Here is a 23,291-nt window from a genome sequence, read left to right as displayed (position 1 = left end):
TAAAAATTGCAGCGTCTGTTTCAGAACTGTCAGAACTGAGGACCTGCATAGTGATTTCAGAAATCAACAACTGGGACTCTGGGAACATTTCAGAAATAATGCTCAACTTATGAAAACATCCCATATTTTTCTACAATATATGTTTTCCCTGGGGAGCTCTTTCCATAGCATTTGTCACATAAGCAGGAATGCATTCAATTAGACAATGCCACCAGTATGCAATTCATGCACGCCGTTTACCTCCAATCAGTAGCCACATCCTGCTGTACTGTAAGTCAACACTTTTCTGAAGCACTGTTGGCAAAGTATTTTATGATGATTTGACCAGAAGGAAAACAAATGGTGAATCGACATAAGATAAATGGCCTTCTAGCCCAAATTGAACTCTTATCAATAATAGGAATTCTAGAAAATGTCCTGATTGATGATGTCTACTTTGGTTATGAAGAACACTGTGGCATAATTCCCTAAATGTAAATGACGACATACATTGGAAAACAAAAATTATTTTTTAGTCACTTTCTCCAGTTATGAGGCACACGGATCTTATAACAAATATGTTTTTCTGAAAATGAGTATTGACATAAAAGAGAACAGTCTGCTTTAAAAGGCTGTGCTCCAGGATTAAGTATTTAAAATGTAATTCGAATAGTTATTGACTTATGACATGCAGATAATCAACAGTATAAAAAAACAGGAAAATAACTTATTGGTGCACAATACTATATGTTTGTTGCTTTTTTCAGTGTATTTGCTCTTACTCCAATAGAATACTGTGGTACATAAAAGAGGAGACAAGGTCTAGTAAAATATGATGTTCCTTCATTTTAATTGTTTGTTTGGAAAGCAGCAGAATGTGCCGTCTTACAATGTTTGAACGTTGTTTCTTTGGTCATTTGGGCCAGGGGTCACGACAAAGACTGCATAACTCATTTAGTGTTGTTGACATGGGAAGCAGAGAGGCTACTGGCCCAGAATGTGACATTTATTTAATATATAATTGTGATTTGTGGTTGTCTATTTGGATTGTAGACTGGAGCATCTAGAGGGCACATTGGCTGTTCTGACGCTTTCAAAATGCTTTCACAAATCGCACCAAACATCATCTAGTTGAAATCAATTAATGGTATCTAGTCTGTGTTTTAGACAAAAACATTCTCACTCCAGACAAACAGACTGAACTAACGAGCTCCACAACCACACCAAGCCCATAGATCATCTTGCTTCAATGAGGACATACTGGCCTGTAAATGGTTAAATACAACAACATTTATTTTCTTATATGAGTGACTGGTAAACATAATAGGTAAGCACTAGTTCAGAACTTTATCCATCCATCCATTCACTGTTCCTTTTTCTGTTCTGGGAAGACATTTCAATACAATCGAAAATCTGTTCTTACCTGATCTTCGCCAATCATTAACAGGTCATCGATGCTCTGTTGCTTATGTCCTGGAGCTGGTGGTACGCTACTCCTCTCACTGGTGTTATTTTCAGACAGCATTGGATAAACTCCATTAACCTCAAAAGTACCATTTCCAGAATTCCTGAGGCAAACTTTATAGTTGTTTTCAAAGTAACACAAACTTCCTATTGTGGCTGCACAGTGTTGTTGGTTGTAGCCAGTCTGGCTACCATTTACTCTGTAAATTCTTAGAGCCACAAAAATGATAACAAGAACCAAAAAAATAAAAGATATGACAGCAATACAAATAACCAAATACAGATTTATATCTGAAATAGAATGTTCAGTTTCAGAGTCTTTTCTAAACTCTGTGAGGATTTCTGCATTGCTATTCGATAAAGAAATCGTGACAGTGACAGTACTGGAAAGGGCAGGCTCTCCATGATCCTTCACAACAACAACGAACCTGTGATCGGCCGCGTCACTTTCTCTAATAGGCCGTGATGTCCTAATCTCTCCTGTGTATAGTCCAACCTTAAAAGGAGAATTATCTCTGGAATAACCAGTTTGATAAAGTAACCAGGCATTGTACCCGCTATCTGCGTCAACAGCTCTGATTTTTGATACCAGATACCCCGGCTCAACTGATCGAGGGATGACTTCTCCACCAAGAGAGTGTATCTGATGATAAGAAGGTAGGATCTCTGGGGCGTTGTCATTTTGGTCGAGTATAAAGACGTCCACAGACACATTACTGCTGAGGGGTGGAACGCCTGCGTCTTTTCCCTGCACTTGAAACCTAAAATATTTTATTTCTTCATAATCAAAAGATTTCATGGCATAGATTTTACCATTCTCTGAATTTATTGAGACAAAGCCACCACGTACTATGTCTCCCACGAGAGAATATGTTAGGTGTCCATTTTCCTTAAGATCGGGATCTGCGGCAGAAATGGCGAACACCTGGGCCCCAGGGACATTGTTCTCCGCCAGATGAAGCGAGTACGATGGTTGTGTGAATTTGGGACAGTTATCATTCACGTCAGAAACTCGCACACTAATGACTGTGGAGGCGGACAGTGGAGGTGACCCTCCATCCACAGCTGTCAGGGTGACCTCGTAGTGCTCCACAGACTCGCGGTCCAGGGACCCCCTCAACACCAAAGAGTGGTGGTTGTTGAACGTGTTTTCAAGGACAAATGGGAGCCCAGGCGGAAGAGAGCAGGATGTGTTCCCATTCTCGCCCGAATCCTTATCTGAAACAATCAAGAGGGCTATCACTGTCCCGGGTTTGGCATCTTCGGCAATGGAGTGAACCTGAGACGTTATAGTTAAATCTGGTGCGTTGTCATTGACGTCGCTAATTTCCACCAGAACCTTACAATGGCCAGGAACCGAGAAGGATCCTCGATCTGTAGCTGCCACTGAAATCGTGTAAGCCGTGGCTTCTTCAAAATCGATCATTCCGTGCACGGTTATCACACCAGTGCGTTCATCTAGAGAGAATGTTCTCTGTACACTTTCAGGGACAGGTTTGTTGAAGTAGTACGTGACGTCACCATTCGGGCCTTCGTCGGGGTCTGTGGCATGTAGCTGTACCACAGTTGTACCCACTGGCACATTCTCCATCAATTTTACGTGATACACGAGCTGATCAAACGTGGGGGCGTTGTCATTAGCATCTTGCACTATAATGTGTATTTGAAGAGTTCCAGATCTCCTCGGGTCACCGCCGTCAAACGCAGTTAAAATGAGGTTATGAGTAGGGGCGCGCTCTCTATCCAAGGCAGCTTTCAAAACCAGCTCTGCGGCCCTGCTGCGATCGGGGTCAGTTAATATGTTGAGATCGAAATTAGGATTGACGTTTAACGTGTAACCCTTAAGAGCATTGGTTCCCGAGTCCGGGTCCACAGCTTTCTGTACCGGGAACCGAGACCCCGGTGAAGCCGACTCAAAGATACTCAGTGTGATCTCACTGTCCACAAAGGAGGGGGCGTTATCATTCACATCCACAATGTCCACCTCCAGGCGATGCATTTCTAGGGGGTTATCAATGACTATTTCTGAAACGAGTTTACAGGCGGGGCTCTGCGCACACATCTCCTCCCTGTCAATGCGGGCATTAGTCAGTAATAGACCGCTGTTCATATTCACCTGGAAGGGCTGCTTCGCGGCGCCTGACACGAGCTTCAGTCCTCGCGAATTCAGAAGGACCAGATCGAGCCCCAGGTCCTTAGCGATGTTTCCCACAAAGGTTCCCGGCTCCACCTCCTCGGAGACGGAGTACCGGAGCTGTCCAAGCGCGAGATCCCAGAGAGACATCAGGAGAAGAGGGAGGCACCGCCGGCGACACTTCCGCATGAAGAATCCACACAGGCCAACCATTCCACACTCCCAAGACTTCAGGCAGCGACTATCAACTATTCCCAAATATTTTATCGAAAGGGGATCGCCAATACAACTAGATTAATGATAATGAATGCGTCCGCCGCATCAATGCGCCCAGCGAGATAGGTGTGTCTGCGTAGAATGCAGACGATAAGCAGTGCCACAATATACGAGTGAACACCGCCACCTCGTGGTAGCAACCTGAGCTACATGTCACTGATTGACTTGCTCACATCTGCGGGATTGTTGAAGCACCCATTCCTTCAAACGTGAAAAGTATAGCCATTTTGGAGTTATGCATATGTACGTTTTTTGAGAATTTTACATTCACGGACAGGATTCACACCCAATAAACTGTAAGGTTTAAATGTTGTTTCTCAAATGTGTTTTATAATGAATACGTATGCATTATCCAACGCTCTACTGGCACATTCTTTGTTGGTAAAACGCCTGTGTAAACAAATGTTTCTGCAATGGTCCATAAGATGTAGTAGGTATTTATTGTCCGTGTGCATGATGGACTCCAGTATAAGGGGTGCTTTAAACGGCCCGCTATTATATGCTACTGAGTGCCCGCACTTCTTTATTTTGAGAGGGAGATTACCTGCACTTCTTAGCGGGGGTGCTATATTTTTCAATGGAAAATAACGGCACTTCTCAGAAACAACTAGGTTTCAAGCACTGAGTGCAAGTAAAAAAAAAACTAGTAGGAACATACAATCCGTTTAAAGTACAGCATGTGAAGATCACGTGCCGGCGTGGATATTGGAGGGGCCCGCGGGAAGCAAGAGCAACGCTCTAGTCTTCCCGCGGGTCAATTCGGGAAAGGAAGTGACGGCGAGGGACAGGGATTGGGAAAGGTAAGTGGGGGCGGGTCTAGGGGGAGGAAATAAAAGGGGTTGGGGGTGGAGGGACCGGCCTCTTTTCCGCGCTTACATCGCACGTTTTAATTTGGAGCGGCCGGTCCCTGGGGATCCTTCATAGTGGGAGTTTGTGGTGCAGGTAGGCTGGGGTTTAGGGCAGGGAAGCGATATGGGAGTTTTGGTGTCCTTTGGTTTTAATACTAGGGGGCCGGGGCACGCTTGCAGCCCGCGCGGCCCCCTTTCACAATTACTGGGGGTGGCCATGCGCTCCTTTCGAGCACGCCCCCCCACCCCCATTTCAGGAACAAGACACACGTTTGCTGGCCAGCAGGCCTGCATTCGCAGCTCCACCACCGCAGTAGCAAGTGGCTGTTTTGAGCCACTGCGGCCCCCTGGGGGCCCCGACAGCAGGCCCCCTCCCCCTTTTTTCCGGGGGGCCCAACATTTTCAATTCATTCAGCGGCGGTCCAGATTGCCTGGCTCCGACCGCGTGGGGGCTCTCAAAAAAACAAAAAAAAAAAAAAAACATTATTATCAGTAAGTAGACAAGGGTAAGTTTAAATTAGAGCATTATGTTTTCAGGCACAGGCTGGTTAACTATAATTAATAGGTGGGGGGAGATCACACATTAAGGCGTGGGGCCCTCGCCACAGGCTTTCAGGGCCCAATTAAGCGAGTTAGGGCCAATACAGGCGCCCCCCCCCAAAAAGAAATTAAAAAAAAAAAAAAATATATATATATATATATATATATTATGAAAGTAATAGATACAATTTTATACAGGGAGGCTATTGCGCAGGGAAAAATTAACGCGCTCACAGGCCCCCTCCCCTTTGTCCAGGCCCCACGGCAAGACCCTGGGGGGCGGCAGGTTACGCAAAGGCCACGTATCCCTTATCAACACTCCCTCTGTGGGCCGCAGCAAGGGGGCACAGGCAGGCAAGTGTAGGAGGGACCCCCGCCCCGGACATGTCCGTGCCATGCGGCCGGCAGCCGGAGAGGCCAGCAGACAGTACAGGCAACGTAGGAACCATGCCCCAAGACAGAGGAAGGGGCAGATGGGTACGGGTCCCGAGCGGAAGGGGACAGGAAGTCGGGGAGGATAGTGTTTTAGGTAGCAAGATGGGAGCCAGTGGCGCATACGGCCATGTGGCGCGCGGAAGGTCAATGCCAACGCAAGAGGTTGGTAGAAAGAAGGCGATACCAACGGGGCGCAATACGGCCCCGGCACGTTGGTCAGAAGCGCTAGAGGGGTTCTCGGCGGCCTTCTCTACATCGCAGGATCGGGGACAACACAGAATGGCGGACGCCATGTGGGGCAAGATGACATGTCTAATAAATGCATGAGGATGAGTGGGAGTGTTTGACAAACGGATGTGTGCGAATAGGAAGTGCTAGAACTGGACTATGAATAGGTTTCTGGAAGAATGGGAAAAGGGGGAGATCTGGGAAACAGAGGTACACAGCATAAGGGGGAGGGGAAGAGGACGCAGGAGCGGCGCAACCCCTCTCTCTGTTTCTATTTTTAGGAGCGGGACAAAAGCATGGGTCCACAGGAAAGAAGGCAGGACCAAGCACGGGGCCGAGGGGCCCGGAAAGTTTTCGCGGCTTTCGACCACACGTGGAAGAGGTAAAGGGCAATGGTGGTAGGTTTGGGGGTCGGCGAAAAGGGGATGTCATTTCAACTTACAAGTCCGTTGGGGTGGGGGAAGTTTCGACAGTTGACACACTGCTGCGAGCCAGAGCTACAACTGAGGGAGAGGGCGGGGACAAGATAGCAGGAGAGAAGTCAGGCACAGGAGAGTAGGAAGGGGGAGGACACAAGAAGAGGCTACCCTATATGGGTCTGGCTATGCCATTGTGCTCACACGTAGCGGAAAAAGCGAAGGCAAGAATATGGAGACCTGATTATGTAGACGTTTTTAAACTCTTTCATAAGGGCATACAAGCCAAAGGAGGGTCTAAGGAAGAAGAGTAGGAGTTGGCCCGTAGGCCGAGGGTGCCAATTAATATGGACGTCAGCGTTTTTAATTTTGCAAGCATTTATTGTGAGAAATACCCTGACATAGGCTATAGCGCTATTTAAATACATGGACATCATTAAGCCATGGGGGGGATGTAGACCCAGAATCATGGATGCAGGGGATGACATCATCACAATCCGCAGTAGCGACACATACGGCCAGTGGGTTACCGGTGGTATATAAGCCTTTTCAGGCACGTCCAGCCCCGGGGGGGGGGGGAGACAAAGAACAACATTTAACACGACAGGAGCGTGCAGGATTTTCACCAAAGGTTTCTGATCCAGACATCCTTGTAAAAAGGAAACAGGACTGCTCCAAGTGCGGGGCCGTCATCAGGTTACTCGATGTTTTTCACCTTCAGTCCCTCCGTACAATGGAGGGCGGCAAAAGGCAGAGGGACACAGGGCGCTATCTGCTCCAAAAGGGGGCCTACGCCAGTTAGGTTAGTCTTTATCTTACCAGGGCTGCGTATATACACGGATAGGGCAGCTGCTTTGAGTTAGCAGAAGGGATTCAAGAAGGTTTGAGGGTCAGTGACCACGGCTCACAGGTGAGACACTGGGCAGACAAAGTGCGGTCTGCAAGGGAATTACCACAGGTGGTAAGGAAAAGCTGGACAAGGAACGGGCATTGGGCAGAATTGCGGGCCCATTTTTTATGGGCGGCCAAGTCAGATTTTGATGATATCCCCGCTGGGAGTCGTGCCGAAGAAGGCCCCGGGTGAAATCAGGTTGATACATCACCTCTCATGGCCGGAGGGCACATCTGTTAACGATTTCATGGCAGCAGAAGACACCAGACTGGTGTATGCATATGTGGATGATGCCGTAAAATTGGTCAGGGCGTGCGGCCATGGGGCAGAACTGGAAAAATGCAATATACAATCAGCTTTCAGGTTATTGCCGATACACACAAGGGATTTTTGAATTGCTGGGGAATGCAGCTTGAAGGGGCAATCTATGTGGACAGGGTCCTGCCCAGGGGTCGCGCGATTTCATGCGCGTTGTTCGAAGCTTTTAGCACCTTCATGCAGTGGGTCTTTGTCAAGAGTAGTGGGCATTATGCGGTGACCCATTATTTGGATGACTTCTTTTGTAGGAAGGAAGGGTTCGCGGGGAGTGCCGGACGGCTCTGGAAGGTTTTCAGGATATGGCACAGCAGATGGGAGTGCCGTTGGCACCCAGAAAGACCAAAGGCCCCTCATAGTTTCTTACCTTTCTGGGTAGGGATTTAAGACTCCAGTATAATGACGGACAGATTACCGGCACCGACAGTAACGGAGATGCTGTTTTTCTTGGACACGGTGATAGGAAGCACGGAAAATCGATTCGAGACAGCCCAGAAGCGGTTGGGGTACCTTAACCCTGCTTGTAGGACAGTTAAAGGGGGGAGGATGTTTTTGCAGGTGATTAGGGTCGTGCATGTCAGGCGCAGTTTTGCCACACCAAAGAATAAGAGGGTCAAGGGGACTCGGAAGATGTTAAGGTGGGAAATATTTCTGGAACAATTAATTGGGGTACCCAGGTGGTTCTGGGAAGAAGAGACAGCATGGCAGGTGCAGATATTTTCGGATGCGGCAGGAGCGCATGGTTTTAGAGATTTTCGGGGATGGCAGATGGTGCTCGGAGGCGAGGCCAGCATTTTGGTGACAACTTAGGAGGAGCATTGCTGTTCTGGAAATTATTTTCCTTGCTGGTGGCCATGGCAGTATGGGGGCGCGAGTTAGCATATAGGGCAGTTTTCTTCAGAACCAACAACATGGCTGTCGTGGATTGAGGAACAGACAGGAAGCGAGGGATGTGAAGGTTTTTTTGCGCTGGTTGCGCCGATTCATGTTGCAGGGCTTATCTCGGAATTGTGATCTTTAAAGCTGTCCATATACCAGGAGTTCTCAACGAGATTGCGGTTTCCCTGTCCCTTTCACAGGGGCAGCGTTTCAGCAACCTGGGGTCAGGAACGGAGCGGACCAAGACAGCGGTCACGGCAGACAATTGGGAATGGGGGGTATGATGATCACGGGTGGGTGGTGATGTTTTTAGCGGACTCCAATCGGCGAAGTTACCGGCTGGCCTGGTTGGGGTTTTTTTCAGTTTTTGAGCGGTTACAGGAAAGTTTGGGGGCAGAGTGACAAACAGTTAGAGCATCAGGAGTTTTGAGTTCTTGTACGGTGCATGTTTCAGAGAGGGTATCAGCGGCCACTATTTGGGGGTAAACTGGCAGGTGGACCTTTTTTATGGCAATTGTTTTTGATCACGACCCAGCAAGAAAGGATCGGTGGGAAGAATGTTAAAAGGTTGGGGCAGAATTAGAGCGGTGGGGGGTAGAACGGCCAGGGAACCTAATTTTTGAGTCGTTACTAGATTTGTTACACGAATTGCCGGTATGTTGCGCAGATGAATACGAGCTAGCAATTTTTCCGCTTAGGCAGGGTGGATGTTTTTTGGAGCTTTCAGCCAATCCTCACGGTTGTCAAACAAGGAAGCCGGGGTTTTTGTGCACAGATCAAGGTCCAAGCTCACTAGTTTTCAGCTCTCACGAGTGTTGAGGATGGCGTTGGGTCGTGTGGGCCGCCGGGCCATGGTTTTTTCGGTACACCTTAGTTTAGGTTTGGGGCTGCTACGGCCGCAGCGCAGTTGGGTTGGGACTGGGCAAAAGGTCAAGGCGAGAGTCCGCTAGCGATCAAGGTGTTGTGAACTTTAAGTTAAGACCCTGAAAGGTGGGGCGATACAGTTGGAGCGGGTTTTAAAAGGGGGGGGGGGTTTGTTCTGTTAAAAAAAAAAAAAAAAACAGAAAAAACAACACAGGTTACAGTTATTTTTCCATTGCAGGAGATGCGTTTGGTCCATCACAGAGCAAGATGGTTACATGGCTGGTCGGCCATTCATTTGTCCACTGGGCAGCGAAGTTCGTGGAGAAAACAGATATATGGTCGGGGCCTGGGACTATCCAGCAGGCGGCACGAGGTGCTATGGTGGGGAAAGAGCAGAAGGCGGTGGGGTAACCTGCTTCTTTTCATCACTGCTAATTTATGGAATTGGGGATGTGGCGGAATTGTTAATCATACATTTGGGAGAGGATGGCCTTGTGAAATTGTCAGAACTCACGTTACTGCAACACGTGCAGAGGGATTTGGAGATTCTCAAGCAAAAAATGGCATGGTACATACTTGGGTGGACAGAATTTGTTCCGCATAGAGGGTGGAGAGGGGCAGTAAAGTATGGAGCCATGGAGCGGGCTCGAAGGAGTAAAGGTTTTGCTGGGCGCAAGGGCAAAAATTTAATGAAACACGAGAACATTACAGAGCAGGAGGTGGCACTGTTCAGAAACGATGGTGTTCACCTGTACACAATGGGAAACGCATAATATCTGACAAATCTGAGACTGCTGGTGGAAGATTTGTGGGGAGAAAATTGGTGGATTACAAACAAGAAATGAGAAGTACTGGGTCGCAGTAACGTGGCCTTCGGGGGGGTGGGGCAGCAAAACGCCAAATGGGTTTGTGCTGGTTGGCAGTAGATGGGGGAGGGTGGTGAGTCAGATGCGGGCTTGGCCACCCTTCTAGGGAATAAACAAGCAGGTGAAGGCTCTGAGTGGGGGTACGCACGAACCAAATGGGGCATGAAAGGAAAAGGGGAGTGCGTAGGGGAATGGAAACGAGATAAGGGTTTGAAGAAGAAGGATGAGCGAGGAGATGTTAATAGGAGGGCGTTATTAAAGTTACGGTTACCTTTGAAAGTTAATGGTTATGTTATTTATGCAATCCTGTCCTAATAAATGACCTTTTACACTAAAACAGCTGTCACTGAATTATTTCCCGATGGAGGGGCCCGCGGGAAGCAAGAGCAACGTTCTAGTCTTCCCGCGGGTCAATTCGGGAAAGGAAGTGACGGCGAGGGACAGGGATTGGGAAAGGTAAGTGGGGGCGGGTCTAGGGGGAGGAAATAAAAGGGGTTGGGGGTGGAGGGACCGGCCTCTTTTCCGCGCTTACATCGCGCGTTTTAATTTGGCCTCCCACCCACCCGGCAATTGGAAGAGCGATTGGAGGGACGGAAGTTAGAGTCGAATAGCAAGGAGGGGAGGGAAATTGTCAGTTAGGGCAGGTTGCAGGGGTGAGCGAGCAGTAGATGGGGGAGGGTGGTGAGTCAGATGCGGGCTTGGCCACCCTTCTAGGGAATAAACAAGCAGGTGAAGGCTCTGAGTGGGGGTACGCACGAACCAAATGGGGCATGAAAGGAAAAGGGGAGTGCGTAGGGGAATGGAAACGAGATAAGGGTTTGAAGAAGAAGGATGAGCGAGGAGATGTTAATAGGAGGGCGTTATTAAAGTTACGGTTACCTTTGAAAGTTAATGGTTATGTTATTTATGCAATCCTGTCCTAATAAATGACCTTTTACACTAAAACAGCTGTCACTGAATTATTTCCCGAATATTTAAGCAGCGATCGAGCGCATGTTCATCTCCCACGTACCTGAAGAAACATATTGTAGGAAACGCCAGCCTCACATGCGAAATAACCGTCTTGCAGTATTTACGAGCTAGTTGTTAAGAAATAAGTGGGCCTGCAACTGCTTGTGACTTCTTGTTGTTTGCATATACTTAGAAAATAATTATCACTCCCTCTCTTTCACTGTTAATTGTTATGCATATTCATATCCCGCATCATCTTACCCTAAGTGCAATACTTGGTTAGCTGATCCAATTACAATATAAAGCGCTTGAGTTTTAAACATCGAATGTTTCTGACCTGCTGTGGATGCAGAATTCCTACTGTTTGAAATTCACAAACCTTCTCCAGGTTATACCTTGAAAACTGCCTGGTGCAGCTTTCTATGTATAATCCCGAATACAGTCTTATAAATTATTCTTCTGTATGCTTTAATATTGGTATATATATTTTTTTACGTAACAAAAAGAGTAAGTACAAAGGCATTTGCTAACGTTTATCATTTTTCCTTCACTGGAAAAATATTTTCCTCACGAAAAAAACTCTCTTCCCAACACCCAACCCATATTTAGGGTGTGTCCTAATACTTTCCTGCCTCAAAGGAGATATACATCTGGTTGGAGTAAATATCTGTACATTATGAGGGTAAGTGGGTTGGAAACATTTTTGTGAATATCTAGAAATGAGTACGTTTTTGGCCGTTCACACACTTTTCTGCTGTGGAATCAAACGCTGCGTAAAAAGAGGTATTTGCACATACAAGTCACACTTAACATGGCTGGCTTTAGGGCTGAGCGACGGGCGCCGCCACTCCAGGGACTGACCTGAGGGGGGCGCTGTGCTAAAAATAACTTATGTGTTTAAAAGTACTTCTTTAGAGTTCACTGAAAGTCCAGCAGTATTCAGGCAAGACTAAAAATGTCATGACAACTCTGGTGATTAATGTTCCTGCTGGAGAGAGATCAGAGTTTTATCTAGTGGCAGTTTTGACTCATCCGAAAGTAGTGCAGTGGGTTAATGTGCCTGCTACAAAGAATGAGTGCCATGCAGAAAACAGAACGCAGTGTGAGTGAACAATGTGTAGCGTTAGAAAAAAATACATTTATGTCAGATAGGGGCTACGGTGATATGAGGGGCAGTGTTGAAGGGTGGTAGTGAGGGAATTTGTGGGGAAGGAGGCCAATGGTAGGGTGCCAAAAAGAGTGTCGCAACGTGTGCCACCAGCACTAAAGCCGGTCCTGCTTACGTATGGAAATATATAAAGAAAATGAGGCAAACCCAGTAACTCTAGGACCTGGGTATGTAAATGTAATAAGACATTTCTTACCCCAAAGGGGAAGTGTAGCCTTCGACTCCCACAGCAAACAATTTATTTTTAAGAGACCTTGTGAACATACAAGGCTGAAAGAACTTATTAAAGTACCATTTTATTCAATTATTAACATGAATTAGCATTGTCGCTTGTTGGCTGTCCCCCAAAATATTGTACATTTTATCTCACATGAGAAAGTGGGTCTAACTTTTGTGGAAGACCAGATGAAAATTGCTGCTCTTTTATTATGAGTCAAATGCTGGTTGAAACCGGAAGGGACAATTGTGAGAGAATGCATTGCAGGCAGCTTAGCCTTACAAAATATGGGGGAAATGCCATGGCTCTGTTATGTACAATCACTTCTGGTTAATTTGGGACTCCCGGAAATGTTCTCTGATCCACAGTCAATGTGACGCAACACCGAAGCCTTGGTTAAAAAAACAAAGACATCGCTATGCAGAATTTGTAAGGAATGAAAGAGGGTAATAAGGGATTCCGTTCAATCTCTGCCTGACAAAGGGAAAGCCACTCTTTGCATCCCCACTCCCAAGAAGAATTATCTCATTCACAGATTCACACAAAGGATTTCATGAACACTCCAGGAAAAAGCCTGCACCCAAAGATAGTTGTCAGGTATCCTTAGTACCCAAGAACACCCATCCATCCAGCAGAAGTGTTGTACCCCTGCCATGAGCTGCCACCCTCCACGTTTCAAGGTGAGCCTCAAGCAGCACATGATGGTCAGCATGACAGTCTTTCAGTATTTTGTTCTTGTGAAAGAATATCAGGGCCATCTGAACGGAGGGTACTGCAGCCATGCCCTCAAAGACTGCTCTGCACTAGTCTCCACAGATCTGATTGGAACATCACAGTGTGGTTGAGAGCACCGTTCCCTTTGATTCATTGGTTCCCAAACATTTTCAACCCTCGGCTCCCTTAACCTATTGGCCGTTGGTTGCAGCTCCCCCCTATGCTATGCTTTTTTTTGGCTGGTAGGGGGATGTAAGCCCGGCCTAGGTAGTACTTCAATTTTTCTCCCTGAAAATAATTGGGATGAAGTGGATGAAGGTATTCTAATTATAGATATAACAAAAAATATATATAACAGTTGTTTAATAGAAAACCTTAATTGTCCAAGTCAGAAACAGCACTCTTCAGCACTGGGGTCTGCATGCCATAAATAATTTTTTTTAACTGTTTTTTGTTTTAAAAAAATACTTTTGATGCACCGCAGAGTATATAATTTACAGGAAGCCACTCCATTTTAAATAGCTGTCACCCCACCCTCTGTTACTACAAAGCATATTCTGTTGTGTTTCTGTAATAAATACAAAAAAATAATTGATTGGCAAACCAGTCTTCTCTTTTGCTTTGAAGAATTGTTAAGCCATTTACTGCCACTATTTGCTTTTCTGTTTCCCCCCACTACAGCATTACTTACTCCATCAAATGTTTCACACTACTGATGCACCATTCCCAGAAAACTCGACTTCTTGTGTTTTGCCTTCTCAGACTCCATTTTGCTTTCTTTCAAAGAAACCAAGGCCAGTTTTCCCTTTTCACCAATAAATCACATGTATTATGGTTCTATGAACATGTTAACACTGCAGTTTGGTATATCAAATAGCAGAGGCCAGATAAAAAGAATTCTAAATCCATTTCCAATATAAGCAATTTCGAATCATTCATTTTTTAGCCAGTGTGCCTTTATCATAATAAAGTTTAGTTTTTCATTTTCTCTCTCAGTTGACATCCCTGGTCACCTCATGTTAGCTCAAATTCTGCATTGCTTCTTCTTCTTCTTCTAGTCGCTCATTTTCCAACTCTCCCTCTCTTTTTTTCAACTAGTGTGATTTACTGTCATTTCCTCCCACAACAACCCCTTCTCTGCCTCACCTTTCCTCTTCCAGTGTTACATTGTATTGCAAAACACTTGCGCTCCAACTCGCAATCCCCTTAACCCCTCAAATAGAATGCATTGGCGCTTAGAAACTGAGGCCTGTAACATGTAGGGCAATAACTTATTTGGAGACAATTATAACACAGCTACTGTTTCTTCATGAAATGTACAGGTTTTATGTAATTTTCGAAGACACTTATATAAAGTATTAATCAGCGCCTAAACAAGGCACAGCAACATTATACAAATATCACCCGAGCAGTACAAAGCGCTGTGTGCACTGCAAAGCACTCCTCACCGAAAGGCGGCGGCCACATATTGTGCATCAAAAAGGCCAGATCATAGGCAGAGATTGGTCACGGCTCTCTGAATACAGGAGGTGAGCATCTGATTCTCTGGACAACTCGCAAGCTCCGTACAACGCAAAGAAGAGGGGCTCATTCCTCTAGCTCATTCATAAAATCCACACTATGCTGCAGCATGAAAGAACTCTGACGTCAGCCAGGTCCACTTGTACCACCTACGGTAGGGTAAAGGGAGCAGGAAGGAAGGAGCGCTGCACCATCCCCTGGTAAGGCAGTACTTACGGCTGCCACTTGTAGCTCAATGACTGAGCACCGCAGAGCTGGGCAGAGGGTCAGATCAGCTGAGACTTCACTATCTCCCATTCCTTTTACTATTCTACCTAGCAGGAACGTACCCTTTCCATCTGTTTTTCTGCAATCAGAGCACTATATAAGGCAGTGGTTTCCAAACTGTGTGCAGTGCCCCTGGCTCGCTTTGACGCGCACTAGGGAGCTGCGCGCACAGATTAGGAACCACTGCTTCTCATTCTTTTTGTCTGTGCACAGGGGTAGAATGTTTGTGTGACCATCGTCACACTGACTGTGCATCAGCATGTTGAGCAAAGCTGCTATAAGAGCAAATGAATGAGGATTTCTAAGGGAAATATTGTGAGGATTGGCCCCAAAGAACTTTTCTTTTACAAAAATTGGGCCAAGTTGTATATTTTAACGCATATTTTTGTTCAGCAAGTGATTACAACCTCTCAAGATTATCTCCGAAGAATCATGCCTCTGCAACAAAAAATAAATTACTTCTTAACAGCCACTTGTTTGTCTGATGCACTCATTACATATTTGTAACACCGCAGTAGAAGTTGCAGCCATCTTAACAAACAGTACAAATAGTGACAGTCTGGCCTCATGTGCTAGAAGAAACAACACCCCCTGCACTCTCTCTAAGGGGATACACAAGAGTCATAATATTAACTATGTCAGATGCGCCCAACTAAATGCATGTAGTTGGAAAATAGGTCTGTCAGAATCACCATGTCACTCATCATGTTAAACTGAGTTCCTTTGTGTCTCCTGTGTCAATCAGGTAATGTGGCAACTGATTATACTGCCAGTTATTTTTTTGGTCCATCTATTACTGTACCACTAAATGTCTGCCCAATGGGGTACTAAAGAATACCTGTCATTACATTTTATCTAGAAGCTGCAAGGTGTGCCGGGTTTCACAGATGTCACACAGATATGTCTGACCCATTGGTCAATGTGCAGTAAAATACATGTCTATCACTTACTATGCTGTACATCACCTGTTCCCTTTCTCACGTTTTACTGCCAGTTATCCCACTTTCATTCTCTCATTCCCTCCCACTTTGACTTCATTTCCATACCCTATAAATGTTCTTTCTTCATCATTCACTCTATCATATTAACTTTCAGTCTTCCATACTTAACATATTATTGCACACATTATTACTCACTTTTTCCATCACAGTCTCACCTACTCTTTCTTGCGCTCTGACTTTCTATAGTCTCCTCTATTAGTGTTTATTCTATTAACTCTCTCAGTACTCCCTGACAAACTCATCATCTCAATGTATCAGTCCCGCTAGCTTTTTGTTTACCCTTCCCCTCGTGTTTCTGCTTTCTCTTACACTGACTCATATTCACTCCCTCAGTCCTCTGCTTCTAACTTTAATGTTATTTGAAATGTTTATGCACATATGGCAGGAGCTTGCAGTGTGGGGAATAAAAGGGGATGCCACTTTAGTATCTATAACTTTGAACTCATGCTCTGAAAATGTTTTGATGTTTCCAATGCTGCAACATCACATTTTATGGTGAAAGTAGAAGCCATCACGACCAGCAGCCCTGCTCATCTTGCACACAAGCTCACCACGCCTCGTTGTTCTCTGCACACCCTCAGCTAGGACACAATTAGATTGCAGAATAAGAAGTGTAACTAAGGGCAAAATAAAGTATCAGAGGTTTACCATCTATGCACCCTGGCTCTGCGACAACGTCCTTTATCCATCAGGCCCACCACAACGCTGTTCTAATTCAGGAAGAGTTGGATATGCAGCACATTGCATTAACAGGCCACAAACCAGCTACCTCTCCTAACACTCACTGACGTTATGCTTGGCTTGGACCCTGTACAGTGTACCATTGCCTTTTGGCTGGATTTCCTCTACAGAAATACCACTTGCATACTATATAAAGAATCTCTAATATTTTTCCCACTGCAAACACGTTGATTTTCAGAACAACGTGCCCTGCTGGCATTAGGTTTACAAAGGGACCAAAATAAATCCAAGAGACACGAGGCTGGTGGTGGGACTGTGAAGAGTTTAGTGCTGCAGAGTGATTACAAAAGTTCACTATATCACCTTAAGATGATAGGAGCCAGAAATTCACTTAAAATTCGAGCAATGACAACCAAAAGGTTAATTCATTTTCTATGGTCTGAATGATATTGCTCCTTTTTGTAGTTTCTATTTGGGTTTTTTTCCAGATTCCCATAAAGCTCTTAAAAATCCTTTCTTCTGATTAACATTTTATGACACAGAAAGAAGCATTGGTAATGTGTTCCCTTAGTGAGTTCCGCTGTGGTGAGAAATGTACTCTGCATTGGTGCACAATTTAAAGGGAATACAAGCTGCACGGTGCCTACCACTCAAAATGAAACCTCATGGTTTAGAGCGCTGTGTCATCCACAGGGATACACCACTGCTGCTCTTGAGTGGTTCCTAGTCACCTTCCCTCTCTAAGGCTATCTTCAAGTAACTACTGCTATTAGGTTGTTTCTCCTGTATGGCATCATCTCTCCCACCATTAGCAGAAACTTCGAATCTTCGAATTTCTTGACAATTACTTATAATATCAAGTGGTTTTAGGAAGTTGTCTCTTTTATAGGGTTGCACTTTTGCTGTTTGGGTGTACCCTCCGATTCCAAACCTTTGGTGGTTTACGGAAGCTTCCCATTCCATAGGGTTTCACCACCACATATCAGTTTGGACTCAGAGGCTCTTACTATTTAATTTAGGAAGCTTTGCCTTTCTTGATGCTGATCTTGTAACTACAGTGGGTGGACCCTCCTGCTCATATGAAGAGATTGCATGCCAATAAGGCTGCACCTCTGCTGCCTTTGATCAGGCATCTGTTCTAACATCTGATGGATTGCAAAACTGTGTCTTTTTTTATTTGAGGGGACCGCACAGCCCCCTCCCTAAGCCTTAGTATGCCTTGGGTGTCCCATCCCCTTTTTTTGCTGATTCTGGTCCCATGGTTGGCTCCCTGGGGCCTATGGTGGCTCGGGGAGAGGGGGCAAGCAGCCCCCTTTCCTTAACGAAAGAAAGTAGTACTGGCCGTAAAAAAAATTCTGATCCAGTGGGAGCCCCATGGGATTGTGGCAGAAATCACTGATTTTGTTTTTGGTTTTAGCCCTGGGGGGTCCTTCTGGGTCCCTCCGCCCCATGAGGTTTAGGTGGCAAGGTATCCCTACCCTACTTCCTTACATTTTTTTATTTAACACTTCAGGACACGGGACTAAGTCCCTGACTCCTGTAATGGCTGTCAGCAACATTTTTCTCATGTTGGGAAAAAAATCTCCCTGTTTCGATCAAAACACTATGGGGTCATTATGACCCGGCAGTGAGTGGTAATGTGGAGGCAGTACCGCCAACAGGCTGGCGGTATATACCACCACATTATGAGAATGGCGGGTTGGCTGCAGTCAACCTGCCGCTTCTCCACTCAGACTGCAATGGCGGTAGCAGCCGCCAGGCTGGAGATGCCAATCTCCAGCCCGGTGGCCACTATAGTACCACCGGCGGCATTATGAGCCAGTCTATCACCATTGTTTTTGTGGCATTAGCAATGCCACGAAAACCATGGCGGTAGGCCCTACCAGTGACAGGGAATTCCTTCCCAGTCACTGATAGGCAGCTCACCCCCCCAAACACTCTCCAGATACCCCCCTCTGTCCATGCTCCCCCCTTCCAATTCCCCACCCTCCCCATACATGCACTACCCCCAGACAAGCACCACGCATACACACACTCACTCACACTGGCATACGCGCATTCATACACTCATACATCCAGTCGTGCTAGCACACATACGTCCACACATTCACACTGACATGCAGACGCACACTCACATTACCATTCATACACGCATTCAAACAGAAGCATACACCCACGCAAACAACACTACACACACAGACACATTCACGCACACACTCACACATCCATGCACACATCCCCACACACACACACAACACCCCCCACCCCCTACCCTGTCGGAAGCCCAACTTAGCTTCTTCCAGGTGGTCTTCCGGCAGGGAAAAGGAAGGGGCGCTGCTACCGCCAGCAGCATCCGCCAGCAGAACACCGCCAGGCTGTATCACAGGTCATGATATGGCTGGCAGCGGTTTATTGGCGTGGCGGTGCTGGTGGTAGCAGCGCCACCTTACCACCATCGACCAGAATGATCACAGCTGGATTTCAGTCCTTCTTGTGGCGGAATTCTGGCTGTGGTCATAATCTGGTGGACGGATGGTAGCTGCGGTGACAGTCTTTTGGTGGCCGTCACCGTGGCGGTAGGCGGTTTTTACCACCAGGGACATAATCAGGGCCTATATTTTTTAATTGGTGCTCCGGCAACAGCCTCTCAAGCCTCTCTCAAATCCAACCTTCCAGACATACAAAAATGTTTGCCCCTTAATTTCTAAAAAGCTACTGAACAGATTTAAACCAAATCACAAAAAGCACATCTTCAGACTAAGATCTAGATTACTGCCAAATTTGATGTAATTCTGTTCAGAAGTTTTTACTCTAGCCCTTCATAAAGAAGTCTATGGAAAATGCATGGAGATTTGGGGGTTTGAGAACTCCCTTTTTCCTCAGCCCACGCTTGACAGATCACCCTGAAACTCTCCATGCGCAAACTAGGTGAAAAGAGCACTATTTTGGAAAGATTCTCAGAGATTCTTCAAACAGTGGCAAAGTTATTGGCAACACAAAAAATGCATTTCCTATGGAAACACTGACCTAACTATAACTACCCATATGTAACCGAAAAAACACTAATATATGCCACCTATAGTTTAGTCAAAAAATGATGACTTGCACTCCATCATGCACTGCTTATGACCTCACTTATTACATCACTCATGACATAAATACCCAATCCTCCACATGCACTAATTTCTCTTCAATTCCCCATCATCTCTTTTATTTTATTTTTTGGGGGGGTCAGTACTCCTTAGTTATTTGGACAATGCTGTTCTTTAAATTTAATGGGTGATGGCATCTATTATGTCATTTAACATGCCATAAGTAATGTAAAGCATAGAGGCTGGCAAAAGATCTAAAGCTGTCTAAGGCCAGGACTAAAAATGAAGTGCAAATTGTTAAACATACACACGACCGATAGGTCTTTTATGCCACTCAACACTTCCAAAGCACTCATTAACGCATTCGTTTTGAGCAGGTTTTACTACAGCAATAGTTACTAGTGATCGTTGCCTAACACTATTTTACACCACTCAACAAATTCCCATACTTCACACACAGAACTATGCTATGTACTGTCTATCCAGGCAAACTGCCACCTCGTGATACAATCAGACTGACTCATCACCAGAAATAGCTGTCTACAAGCTGTCAGCACTTGCAGTGAAGGCAATAAATAGTATGGTTGCTTATGGGGTTGGACTTTCCTATTGGGCAATCTGGCGGTGCCCGAAAGGCCAGGTGTGACAGGTCAGTGTGTGGGCCTTTTATTTGCTGTTTCCTGGCCTATTTTATGGTCTGGTTTGCCAGTGTTTAGTATAGATTTTTCGATGTTACCACAATCAATGGCTGCGTCAAGCATAAATGTGTGCAGTCACCCATTTCTTGCAAAACATTTATACAATGTATCTTTACAAGTACAAATAGAGCCTGACTTGCAAATGTTTGTCACTTTTTTAGCTGTTTGATTCACTAAGGTTTGAAGGTGGCACTGTTATTTAGTGTACGTCCTATTTTCTGTCTCAGTTCGACCATGGGCCATTACTACCTCTTTGGCGTTCTTTCTTGACACATACACAGAATCTGTGATTTACTAATTGTAATATTCTTGTCACATCCAAACCACCATATTCCTCCTTCGAATTCTGATTCATCCATCTCGTGACCCTTGTTACAGCACTTTCCTACCATCAAGCATTCTTGCAACAACATCCCTCCATGAGTTCAAAACTGCAATGAAAAGTCCTCTACTGCAACTGATAAAGCTAACATGACAACGACTTCAAAAAAAACAAATGTGTAGTGTTCTCACCTCACACTCCTGGCCCACAAACATAGTGACCATGAGGATTTGAATAACAAACATGTATGCCCAACAAAGACCAACTAAAGACTCAAAAAAATCACCGTCATCTTACCTTTACACATGGAATTTGATCATCTTGAAAATCTGTCAGTATGATGACATTTCAGTTAGACCACATTTAGTTCTAGGGTCAAAATTGGTGAAGTTGCTCTGCGCACTTTCCTCTAAGTGTTGATGAACATTGTCAAAGTGCTGGCTTGTGGGTTTTCAGCAATATTTGCAAGCAGTTTCTAACTCTGACAACATTTGTTTATTTGCTCCTATGAAGAGCAGGAGTAAATGTACTTGTATCGTATTTAATGAAAGGTCACAGCCCAGAGTTGCTCGGTAGTAGGATAACAATCCCTTTTTGTGAAGAAACACGATAAATCGATTATGTCAAATTTTCATTTTAAGGAATGAACATATGCTACGTAAAAAGAAATAATGACGCAACTGAACACTCCTCTCAGCCAGCAACAGTTGCAGGCATCTGACCTCAACACAAAGGCAAAAAGTTACCCCAACCACAGTAAACGCCCAGGTTTTTAAGTTTTGTGTTTTTTGCCAACCAGCTGTGACTGAGGAGAATGCCACAAAAAAAATTATATGAAAACTTAAAAACGTAAATTCAACCACAATCAATGCCGTTATCAAGAAATAAATATCGATGCTCAATTACACCACAATCATAAATTGGTTATCCATAAGTACGAATGTATTTACTTGGCTTAAGCACTATTGTCAACATGATTGAATAAACACCATAATAATCGTTATAAGTACATTAAATATATTGGTGAAGCTTCCATACTAAAGTATTTAAAAGTTAAAAGCACTCTTACCGTGCCATCGTCCATACACACGAGATCCGCTGTGTACGGCCCTCTGGTCCCCTCCACCGCCAGCAGATCCCCGGTGGTGGAATGGCTCCCCAGGGACAGGAGGCAGGCGCCAGTGACGTCCAAGAAGTCAATCTTAGAATTCCTCAGACACACGTTGTAACTATTGCTCTGAGTGGAGGGCAGACTTCCCTCGGCAATCAAGCAGGAGGGCTGAGCACATCTCGCAGTGTCACCGCCGCTTCCATAAACTTTCAGGGCCACACATATAATTACTGTTAACAGAAAAATAAAGGAAATGAACGCAATTGCGATAACTAAATACAGGTTTAGATCCGGCATGGAGTCCCCTGCGCCGCGGCGCTCTATGAATTCGGACACCATCTCGCTGTTATTGTCAATGAAACTGACGCGGAGTGTGACTGTGCTTGAACGCGCGGGTTCTCCCTGGTCCTTCACGCGCAGGATCAGGCGCTGGTGACTCCCGTCTCTCTCTTCAATGGACCGAGATGTTCTTATCTCCCCCGTGCACAGTCCGACTCTGAAAAGAGAATCTCCTTTTCCTTGCACTAAGTGATATTGTAACCAGGCGTTGTATCCGCTGTCCGCATCCACGGCTGTTATCTTTGACACGAGGTAACCGGGCTCCACAGTCCGAGGGATGTACTCGGGGCCAAATGAGCCGTTCCAGGATCAGGGAGCAGGACTACTGGAGAATTGTCGTTCTGATCGAGTATGAATACATCGACGGATACATTACTGCTGAGGGAGGGAGTCCCAGCATCCTTTGCGTGGACATGGAATTGAAAATGCCGCATTTCCTCGTAATCAAACGATTTTAGTGCATAGATTTTGCCATTTTCTGCGTTTATTGAAACGAGGTTATTATAAATTGTGTTTGGTGTTAGAGAATATGTGAGGTAGCCATTTTCTTTCAGATCCGAGTCCGCTGCAGAGATTGTAAACAGGTGGGTCCCCGGAACATTGTTCTCCGTTAAGTGCTTAGAATAAGAAGGCTGAGCAAACCGGGGGCTGTTGTCGTTTGCATCAGACACTCGCACTGTGAGGGTTGTGGTGGAGGACAGAGCGGGGGCGCCTCTGTCTGTGGCGGTGACGGGGATGCTGTGCTCCTCTGTAGATTCACGGTCCAGGGGCATCTTTAGGACCAGTGAATAGTGGTTGGTGAAAGTATTCCGTACAGCAAACGGAAGAGCTGCAGGAATGGTGCAATCCACCTTCCCGTTATCCCCGGAATCCTTGTCTGAAACTATCAACAGCGCGATGACGGCTCCGGGAGGAGCATCTTCAGGGACAGAGCTGGACAGAGAAGTCGCGGTTATTTCAGGAGCGTTGTCGTTCTCGTCAATAATTTCCACCACTACCTTGCAGTGGCCAGCTATAGGGTGCGGTCCTTTATCCGTGGCTTCCAATAACAGCTCATATACATTGGAGTCTTC

At 45.6% G+C, this 23,291-nt stretch overlaps 1 protein-coding gene across 1 annotated transcript; it reads right to left on the bottom strand.

The window, feature by feature from the left end:
* Positions 1-1,375: 1,375 nt before the first annotated feature.
* On the bottom strand, positions 1,376-3,787 carry LOC138246971 (protocadherin alpha-8-like). The gene has a single exon (XM_069201720.1). It carries the CDS (start codon positions 3,764-3,766, stop codon positions 1,376-1,378), a length of 2,391 nt encoding a protein of 796 aa, XP_069057821.1. The 5' UTR covers positions 3,767-3,787.
* Positions 3,788-23,291: the final 19,504 nt, after the last annotated feature.

Source organism: Pleurodeles waltl, chromosome 7 (genome assembly GCF_031143425.1).
Source record: "Pleurodeles waltl isolate 20211129_DDA chromosome 7, aPleWal1.hap1.20221129, whole genome shotgun sequence".
In the NCBI taxonomy this organism is placed as follows: Eukaryota; Metazoa; Chordata; class Amphibia; order Caudata; family Salamandridae; genus Pleurodeles; species Pleurodeles waltl.
The sequence above is the reverse complement of the archived record's forward strand: the minus strand, read 5'-3'. Positions and strand labels throughout refer to the sequence as shown.

What these genes read in the sequence shown, in the direction of transcription:
- LOC138246971 (XM_069201720.1), bottom strand. Translation starts at nt 3,766, where the DNA reads ATGCGGAAGTGTCGCCGGCGGTGCCTCCCTCTTCTCCTGATGTCTCTC.